Below are 10,761 nucleotides of genomic sequence, written 5' to 3'. Positions count from 1 at the left end.
AGAGAAAGAAAACTGACTTCTCATTTAAGATGGCCCTCTCCAAACGAACTAGACTTTAACCTGGGTTGTGGCCCTATAATTAGGCCCATCAACTGGGCTTCATTTGGGCTTAGTCTCATCGCCACGTCAATTTTCTTCAACCATATTTACACAAGTAATGAAATAAGTAGAAATTTTATATAAACATATATCATGCAATTATAACTATTTATTAAAAATAGAACTTTATAAAAGTGATAGTCATAATTGTACAAATATCACTGTCACGCCATTTTATTAATATTTATATGAAATATTTTATAAAAATACTATCATTACCATTTGCTCTATAAGTTTTGTCCCAGCATCCATGTGATCGAGGATGATTGGATTGGGCATCCTTTGGAAGAATGGTGCGTGCCGTCGGGCTCTTGTGTTCCGGCCCATCCAATTCTCATCTTTTTATTTTAGCCTTTTTATGTTAAATCTCATCAATGACCTCTTTGGTTGGGCCATTTACTCTTACTATTTAAAGTTTTTGATTTTTTTTTTTTTTTTTATAGATTACGCGCTATCACTCGTGCTCCCGTCGAACCCGCCCTAATATCATTACGAGAGAGATAAAATAACATAAAAAATACCCCATCCCAATTAAGTCAATCATTCAAACTTATTGTTTTTCTTGTTCGGATAGTTGTTGGCAAGGGCGAATCCAGGAATTTTAAGCAAAGTAGGCAAAAATAACTTTATATTATCAAAAAAATTAAAACAACATAATATTAAAAAATATAAAATTTATTTTTTAATTATTAAATTAATAAATTTTGCTACCGTTGTTAACTACTGTAAATGTTAATTTTATTTTATTTTTCATCCATTTAAATTATTTTATATATTTAGAATTTAAATAAATATATTTGATTCATGAAAACAACATATTGGAAAAGGTCTTCATTTCTCTCAACTCATTTCTCACAGCTTAATAAATCATACAAACAATAAAAAAAAAAAAAATCTAATTCATCCACGCTGATAGCTTTGAATTTTGCCAATACTCAATGCTGATGATATCTGCCGAACACGACTGATCCAAATTTATCGACATTTTCTTTTGAGATATGAACAAAATTACCAACGAAGCTCGGATCCAGTTTTGGAATAGGGTTGGTTTTTGAGTGAAACTGATTTTGAACATTTTGAGAGTTTGCATTCCTTCAAAAAGACTAAATAAACTTACAAATTGTTAACCTAAAAATTCACACATAATTAGCAAATTAAGTTCAAAAACTGAAAAAGATTAAGCATTTAGTGTAGTGGCCCACTACCGGATAGTCCCGCTAGCATAGGATATCCGAAAGGAGGTCATCACAAGTGTGATATAGAACAATAACATACAACACCATAATACTATCCTTAGATAAACTCAGCGGAAGCTAACATAAAGGTTTACAACATCTTAGACCATAGTCTAAACAAAATGAAATACAAGGGCACTAACAAATTTTACAACATAAAATTTCCTCACACTTGCCCTCATCACAAATGCTAACATAGACCATCTAATTTGGAAGGTCTCTGTACACTTCTAACCCTGGGCTTTAGCCCCACTGGGCTCGCCCTCAACCACTGCTCTACTTGTACCTGGAATGACATGAGAGTAAACAAGGTGAGCCACAAGGCTCAGCAAGTGTATTTATAAAGCATGGAGATATAGAATCAAAGGCAGGGATAATCAAGATAGAATAAACAACTCTATGAGGAGATATTAGTATAACGCGACTCATAAGTTCTCGGTTTACATTAATTTCTCATGCCGTGATTATTACATATATTATGCACTCGTTCCCATGCTCATGCATATGCACCAATAGTAGGGAATTTTTCTGCATAATTCTCAAGGCTCTCACGGCCTATATATATATATATCCATATATATATATATATATATATCCATTCATGAATATATATGTATCATGAAAATACATCAACAAATGATAACAATTTGAGCCACGCCTTCTGGGTTGATGGCCACCTCACCCGCGTCAAGCGCTCATAGGATATCCTTTCTCATCCACGGACTTAGCCGTCGCGCAAAATAATAGGTGCGCAAATCAGTATAATCATGCATCACATATGCATATCCCCATTTCATGTCAATCCTCAATGATTAAGAAAAATCTCAAATCATGCTTAACATGCACAATTACATAAATTAAAGTGTGCACTATCTTATGATCACAGGGTAAATTTTAATACATTTATTGACTCATACTTATAGAAATGCCCAAATCAATATTTACGGTATATTTTTACCCCAATAATAATCGCAAGGAATCAAAATTTATACATGCAAGAAACACTAAATCTTGCATGACACTAGACCCTAATGAATAAATGTCATTCCTTAAGAAATGTAGGGTGACACAAAACCCTATTTAAATTTTTGCAATGTTCAACAAGAAAACGAATTAATATTGCAAGATTTATCGAAATAAGGAAAATAAAACCCTTTTATCCAACAATAAGGGTTATCAAGAATAATTCAAAAAAAACAATGGAAGAACTATACAAAAATCATAATTTTAAACGTAGGAATGATAGACTACATAGGAAGAGTTGAATAACAACATATTTCATAAATTTTCAGATTTCAAGCATATTTTCAAAAATCCAATCTGGGCTCAATATTTGGTCAATTACCACAAACGATATACCAAATCAAAGCCTAATGAGTCTAGTTTCTGGAACATCAACTGGATTTGAAATCGGAAATAATCACAAGGAGATATTCCACAAAAACCGAAACAAGGCAGAATTTGTAACAGTAATTTACAGAATTCTACATAGAATTCAACAAGGTTGTTATGGGTACAAATCATAACCAAAAATTTCAAATCTTATACTGAATCGAAGCCCATGAAGTCTATTTTATAGAAAAAATAAATGGATCACAATTTGGATATAACCACAGAGCATTATACCCCCAAAACCGAAGCAAGAACAGATTATTCAAAAATAGAGCAGAAAATTTCCAGATTTTGGGCAAGAATTTACAAGGATACTGTAGGCTCAAAACACATCCAAAAATTCTAAAAAATTTACCAAATGAATATTATCAAGTCTAGTTTATACAAAAACAAACGGATCTTGAATCAGATATAACCACAGAGAGTTATACCCTAAAGAGAACAACAAGGTCAGTTTACTCGAAAGCAGTAAAATTTCCAGATCTTAGCAGGGATTTACAAGGCTATAACATGATCAAATCTTAGTCAAAAAATTCGATTGTTGTGTCTAAAATGAATCCTAAGATGTCTAGTTTACAACCCAACAAACGGATCTCAATTTGGATATAAACACAAGGAGTTATAGACCAAAGAACATAACATGGTCAGTGAATCCGAGAATAAGAATTTAAGAGCAACAACTTAAAAATGAAGGAAACAAGCCTTCTAAGATGGAAACAAGGTTGAAGAACTTGCATTAAAAAATAATCAAGAGAAGAAGAACTTACACAATCATAAGGAGAAGAAGAAGAAGGAGATCTTGAATTTGAAACAAGAAGGAAGGGAACTTGCCTTAGATGGTTGCAAATCCAAAGAGATGAAGACACCCCTTGAAATTGAAAATTCCATAGTCTCCACTTAAAGCTTCAATGAAGAAGAACAATGGAGGAAGAAGAGACAATCGGGAGAGGGAGAAGAAGAAGGGAACAAGAAAGTAAGAAGAAGAAAAGGAGGGAAAAAATGTGGGAGACTTGTCTCCCAACTCCTTTCAATCCATCTCCCTTTTAATTTTCTCTAATTTACCCTTCATACTAACACACACAATTCACATATCTTTTACCCATTTTGGTCATTTTATCATTTTCTTAATTTTTTTTCTTTTTAATTAAGATACCATTCTCTATGCCCATGGCCCAAGCCTAAGTCAAAATATATAGCCCAAGCCCAAGTCAAAATATATGGCCCAATCCAATTAAGGCCCAATGGACTTTTCTTGAGATTTGGGTTCAACCCAATTCATTTACACTTAAAATTTAATTATTTATCAATGGTCTAATTCAAATAAGGCCCAAACCCATTTAGCCCACAACTTTGAGACTTTTTCACACCAAATATTATTTTCATTAATTTACCCCCATTACCAACTCATATAATATTTTTAACAATTAATTAATAAAGGCAACAACTCTAATGTGCAAACTAAAATACCCATAACACCTAAACCCACTAACGGGTCGTTACATTTAGGGTTCATCTTACTTACTATTGGAGGGCAAAAATTCGGATACACAACCGTACATTAAATCTTGAAGTCTAGCTTAAACTTCATAAAGATTGTAGCGACAGCCTCATAACGATCTCTTACTGGAAGATGGGCAGGGAGATTAAAGGCATTTTTGGCACCAAAAGCCTTGTGGATAGTTTTAAAATCAGTAGGTCTTTCTTCGTTACAGAAATAAGGGGCAAAGATACACCATTGGATATAATTTTTTTCTCAAGAACCTGCAGGCACCGCATCGAGAACCTTATGCTAGAGTTATGGATAGAGTTGCAACCGGGGCAACAAATGAGGTTGAGAGAGCATTATCGACAGTAGTAGCGTCAATGGCTATGACAGTTTGTTTTGCTCTCTGGTAAATAATGAAAAATAAGTAATTATTGTAACACTCGAGAAATTTTCCAGAAAGAGGTTGAAATGACATTATTCTTGAATCTTCGAGAATGAAATGGAAGATTTAAAATATGAGGATCATAATAGAGCTATTGGGAAGTTTAGGGGTTTCAAGTAAGGGGGCCAAAATGAAATTGAAAAGTTGTAGAAGGGCTAAAGAGCAATTTTTGGAAACTTACACTGTCATGGCTGACCAACTATTGCCAGTCGCCGACCGACGCCTTTTGACCATTGGGATCTTGAGGGAAGTGGCCAAATTTTCAAGTTTTTGACCGTGTCTTGGTCGGAATATTTCGGGGCCCTATAAATGGGTTTTCGAGGTCAGATGTCACTAGTTTTGGGGTCATCCAATAGGAGATTGAGGCATTTAAGACCTTGGTTCAGGCAGCCATGGCCGTTTCGAGGCTCAATTTTAGCTATAAATAGCCAAGACTTTTGTTCCCCATGTTAAAGAGGTTAATATCTCTAAAAATAAACTAGATCTAATGACTAAATTTCCGTAGATCTAGTTTTTAATTTTCAGACAGATTTAAATAAAAAAAAAAAACACATTGCCCGTCGCCGCCAGCCACCACATCCAGCATTTTCTAGCGATCCAAGACCACTACTCGACTCCCTTACCCCCTTTGTCTAACATACCCTAAAATCAATAAAATCCAATGGTTGCAACCCCGTAGATCTAAGATTAAAATTTTGGCCAAACAGAATAATGCATATATACATAAACACATCATGAATCTATGCTAAAAGTAAAGCTAATAAAACTGAAAAGCTTACCTTGTTGTAGATCGAGATTGATTTCACGGTGATAATATGGTCGGATTCAAAGATCCAATGATTGGATTTTGCAAAATAGGTGATTTACAAAGCTTTCATGAAAGAGATAGAGAATGAGGAAAACAAATGAGAGAAAGGAAGAATACGAGGCTACTCGTCATGGAGACAACACTCTGCAAAAACTAGCCACGATATTTGTAGAAAGTCTGCGAGACATGCTGAAGAAAAACACGAAGACGCGTTGGGACCGCGACAACATCTGGACGGCAGAGAGAAATTCGAAGACACGCTAGACGCATAATGAGAAAGAAAATAATATATATAATTTTATATATAATTTTAAATAAATTTGTAACAATATATATATATTTATATATTCTTTTTGATTATTTATATTTTAAATAATTTTTTCTCTCGAATTTTGTTTCTTTTCAATTTTACTTTTACATCATTTCTCACATTCAAATCCTATCTCCATGTTGAAAAATTCTAGAAAGTTTGACGGGTTTATTGACTGGGTTACCGAAAAGGGGCAAAAAGACGATTTTGCCCCTACGCCCTACTCTCTCCTTCCCCTCCCATAGATTTGCCCCACCCTTGCTGTTCTCGTCTCCCCTACCATGGCCGCTGTCGTTGCCTCGCTGCAGGGCGGGGCAGTGGCCCGCTTTGCAAATTTATAAAGTAGACGGAGCTAAAATCGTTGTTTTATCCCTTTTCTATGAGCCGCTCAATAGGCCTGTCGAATCTTATAAGACGACTCCTCCACGTATATCCTCTAGACTATTCCACTCACGATGAAGTCAAAGACGCTTTATCTCCCTACAATATGGTACTACCCCTCCACGTGTCAACCCTCATTCATCCTAGCCAACCGTCACTTTCTTAAAGTTGAAATTGAAGTTTTAAAATTGAAGGGCGAACAATTAGGTGGCCAACAGTAATAATTTTTGAAATTGAAGCGTGGGCAATCCGCCCCTGGCTGTTGGAAAATTAGTGAGTTCACAAATTTAGGTGAAATGTCACATTTTTTATTGGATAAAATATGAAAATTGACTAATAAAACTCCAGCACTTGAATTCCCCAAACTTTATCCTTCTCATTATATTTGAATTATAAAAAAATAAAATAATTTATAGGAACTTGAAATTCTAAAAGTAAAATTGTAGGCACCAATAAGAACTCTTGATTTAATTGAAAAGGTGTTTGAGAGTATTTAAACCTTAAATCTTAACCATAAATATAAATAATTTATATGAAAATGAGTCAAACCATGTTGAGTGTATTAGTGAATTTATATTTTGTTAGGTCGGGGGCCAAACCTAGATCTAGATTTGCAGTTTAGGTTTGAAGAAGGTATTGTAGTTTTTCTATTTTAATTTTTTTATTCAACATAAAGGGCAAAAAAATTCAATTAACTAGTTGTGTATCTTATTCTCTAACGTATTGATGTCCAAATATTATTGTTGACTCCATAAGCGGCCGTATGACATGAAAATCTGATAGGATGTTTAAAAAATTGTACTAGTTAGTAGTTATCTCAGTAATTATTATTATTATTAGTAGAAGTTTGTTTTTAGGTTGGAGACGAGATCACCAACTAAGAACCCATAAAATCCCTCAGACCCCACCTTAACTGAATGGGCTTGGATTTCAGTGGGCCAAGTGGGTAGTGTACAAAACAAACCAATGCACTCAACGTATTCTAATTTCATTAGTTTAGTTTAATTTTAGCAGAAAAAATACTAATTGTAAAATATTTTTCACTTATTCAAAATAGTTTTGTAGCTTTTTTTTTCATATTTTTCCCTCATTTTTCTTTTTTAGTTTGATTAGATGATGGCCCGTTTGTTACAACTTAATTAAAGAAATTATAGCTTATACATTCTTAGATTATAACTTCTAAAACTTAGAATAAGTTGTGAACCTGTTTGCTGCAACTTCTTAGAAGTTGCAGTTAAGTAGTTGTGGTATTTGATACCATAAGCTGTAAAATAACTTATTTTTGTATAATTGTCTATAATATCCTTAGTAGTTATAGAATGATAATTTAAAAATTAATTAGTGTATATGTATAAGTTTCAAGTGTTATAAAAAAATTAATTAAAATATAGAGAGAGGAAGATGACGAGAGAGAGGAAGATATTTGAAATGAAAATAGCGGTGAAAAAGAAAAACCTATGATTGCGTAGATAAGAGAGTAATTCTTTACTAAAAATAAAGGTAAAATTGTAATAAAAATATAGTTATTTAAGTAAAAGTTCTAAAAATTGAGGTATCTCAATTTTGAAAAAATCAACTTCTACCCCTTCTAAAAGCTAGTAGAAGTTATAAGTTAGAATTCTATAAATTATAACTTTTAAATCGTAAGCCGATGACTCGTATCGATTTTAGCCCCCAATATTGAAAGATTAATTAATCGCTGGAAGGTTTGAATATTTTTATTCTAAATCCAAGACGATACCATACTTGGGGCCATATCATTCTTACGATGGTGACAATGCCTCGAAGAATGTCTTAATCAAAAGTTCATCTCCTTTGGACATGACTCAGCGAAAAGAGAGCTGAAGAGAATCCATCTGTCTGGTGCTTAGTCAATAACACGCTTATCAAGATTCAAGATTCATCCAATTACACTTACACGGCCAGCGAAGAACAATTAACACGAAACATCTAAAGCAGCAAGTTGTAGAATGAGAGAACTTTCAACTGTACAATTCCACCAAAACCCTATATTAACAACTTTCAACAAAACCGTCGCCTCGCCTGCGTCTGTTGCAAGTAAGTTCGTCTCTAGGAGATGCATCTCATGGAATACATCGGCACCGGGGAATCCACCGCCGGCGCTCCGTACACCCTCGGGTGATCGCTCTCCAGGCCGTAGTCCATCATTGGCCGGTGCTCCAGATCCTCGTCGTGATCGTACACAAAATCAGGGATCTCGATCTCGTTCCTCCGGACGTGCTCCCACAGGTAGTCCAGCCTGCTCACGTACCTCAGTTTCCCGTACAATCTGCAACCGCAAGAACTCCGATCAGATTCGAATCGGTCGGCGTTTCAGACCACAAACGAACTGGCAGGCTCACGTTAATGTAACTCGCTACGGAAATGCTAAAATGCCCCAAGAGAGATAGAGAGAGAGGTAGATGATATTTCTTACCCTCCGCCGAACATGAAGCGGCCGAAGGTAGCGAGGAAGAGCCTGGACTGCAGGCCGGGGTGGAGAAAGTACACGGCCTCCAGATTGACCCTGACGCTGATCGGAATCGCGTCGTAGATCGACCGAAGGGCAGAGATTCCTGGAAAATTCTCGCTCCGCTCGACATCCGTGTGCACGTAGAGCACCGCAAACGGCTTCTTCTCCAATTTAGGAAAGATATTCTCTTCCAGATACTTCTTCACAGTGTCGGCACTCACAACCCGAGCTGATCCAAATCAACGCATCCAAAGAACAAAAAATAAATCCAAAATCCACTAAAAAAAAAAAAAAACAGTAGAAAACATGTGTTCCGGTAACGTACGTACCGGGGAAGAACTTTCCGATGATCCGGAGGATGCTGCGGCCTTGCTTGTCCCTGCCTTGGATCTTGAAGACGTCGATCTTCTGGATGAGAAGTTCTTGATCCAACGGAGAATCGTGCGAAAACGGGGGCGCGGAATTCATCGATTACTTGTAGGTATGTGGATATACAAGAAGTCTCCGGTGAAGAAAACCGCGAAGTAATCTTGGGTATATATACAGAGGGACGGGAATTAGGAAGTCAGAAACAATAGAATTAAATAAGATAAAAGCGGTTGGGATTGTGATTATAATAATAATAAAAAAAAGAAATGGGGATGGAGAAGACAAGAGGAGGCCCAATTGCCATTATCCAGAGAGCGAGAGGGAACGTGAGCTGTTTGAGGAGATAAACAGGGGAAGGTGCACCGCGGGGAAAGGGAAGAATCTGAGGAATATTCTCAGGAATGTTCCCTTTCTGGAGTCGGGCAGGCTTTGGACTCTTCTCCCTAGTGCAGCAAGCGTTGTGGGCCGTGCCTATCCTGGCTGGCTGTGCCCAGCCCAGGGCTACTCGGCCCGTCGCCTGGCCTGCTACTTAATGGGCGGGGCCGGCCGGCACGGTTCGTTTCAAATATTTAAGTAAATATGATTACATGAATTTTATTTGTTAGGTAACATACTGCCATTGTTAAATTGAGTACAATTTACGTAAACAAGTTGTATGTCTTACTTTTGACTTAAATTACATAATTTTTATTAGTGCTAGCTAGCTAGGGACATATTATACTCATTATAACTGTCATTTTAATTTAATGTACTTTTTTAAGATAGAAGAAGATTGGAGATACTAATGATAAAATAACAAATCTGTGCATAAGTGATAAAATACATAAATAAATCCATAACATTATTCCAAGAACAATTTTTTATGCATGCATTTTTAGTATTATCTAATCAATTAAAATTTTATAATATTTTTACATTAAGAAATTAATAAAAGTTAATGTCAAACCTTCCTAATTACCCCATGAGCTGGCTCTGCCCGACACGTTTAGGGATTAATAAATATGGATAGTATAATTTCTTCCCCATACTTTGTCCCCAACCCTTCTAATATCTCTATTCAATTCTCAATTATTTCGGGATTTAACGTCCTAGCAGCACAACTAGGTGGCAAAAGGAAGGGACTGTAAAGTCATGCTGAAGATTGCTAGTGTAAGATTGATTTATAGGGAAGTCAAATCTGCATTCTTCTGAGAGTGGTACTTAGTAAGTGTCAGTAGACGTAACTTCAAACCCCATCTAGGTATATTTTTTATTTATTTCCTTTGTGATAATCTTAAAATGGGTTCGATGGAGCACGAGTTAAGACACGTAATTTTAAAAAAAAAATTATTTGAAAACTGAAGGAAAAGACAGACAGACACAGGCTGTTGAGCAATGAATGAATGGGAATTGGGAGGGAGGCGGCTCACTCGCTATCTTGTGGAGAATGCTTTCCTAGTTGGCAGCTACTACAACTACTGCTTGCGTCCCACATCGGAAGCGAGCGAGAGAGAGGGCTTGAAGGTTGTACTTTAAAAAAGGGTGTCGGGGGAAGGGGTAAACTATCTTTGCGCTTGGGGCAATGACGCAGCTAGTGAGGTTCTAACCGAGGCGCGTCAATTGCTGGTTGAAAACTATTTCCAAACCCCCTCTTCGGCCTGGGTTATGCCTTGGCCGTCGAGAATTTCTGGAAGGGCTCCCTCTAACCCAGGGTAAAGCCCTACATTACAAGTCCTAAATTTTTCGAGCCTGGCTCCCAAATAAATATGGGAGATTAATTTAGATTA

General features: G+C 36.1%; 1 protein-coding gene and 1 non-coding gene across 2 annotated transcripts; one reads left to right on the top strand and one right to left on the bottom strand.

Moving 5' to 3' along the window:
- Positions 1–7,991: 7,991 nt before the first annotated feature.
- Positions 7,992–9,349, bottom strand: LOC127803858 (uncharacterized). Its single transcript, XM_052340436.1, has 3 exons — positions 8,956–9,349; positions 8,591–8,855; positions 7,992–8,443 (listed from the first exon to the last, which is right to left on the bottom strand). Exons 1-3 carry the CDS (start codon positions 9,092–9,094, stop codon positions 8,224–8,226), a joined length of 624 nt encoding a protein of 207 aa, XP_052196396.1. The 5' UTR covers positions 9,095–9,349; the 3' UTR covers positions 7,992–8,223.
- A 1,189-nt stretch (positions 9,350–10,538) lies between these two features.
- Positions 10,539–10,694, top strand: LOC127805350 (U4 spliceosomal RNA). The gene has a single exon (XR_008024087.1). It is a non-coding gene; the product is annotated as a U4 spliceosomal RNA (small nuclear RNA).
- The last annotated feature ends 67 nt before the right edge of the window (positions 10,695–10,761 follow it).

The sequence above is a fragment of the Diospyros lotus genome, chromosome 6 (assembly GCF_014633365.1).
Source record: "Diospyros lotus cultivar Yz01 chromosome 6, ASM1463336v1, whole genome shotgun sequence".
Taxonomy (NCBI): Eukaryota; Viridiplantae; Streptophyta; class Magnoliopsida; order Ericales; family Ebenaceae; genus Diospyros; species Diospyros lotus.
This window is presented reverse-complemented; position numbering and strand designations above follow the sequence as displayed.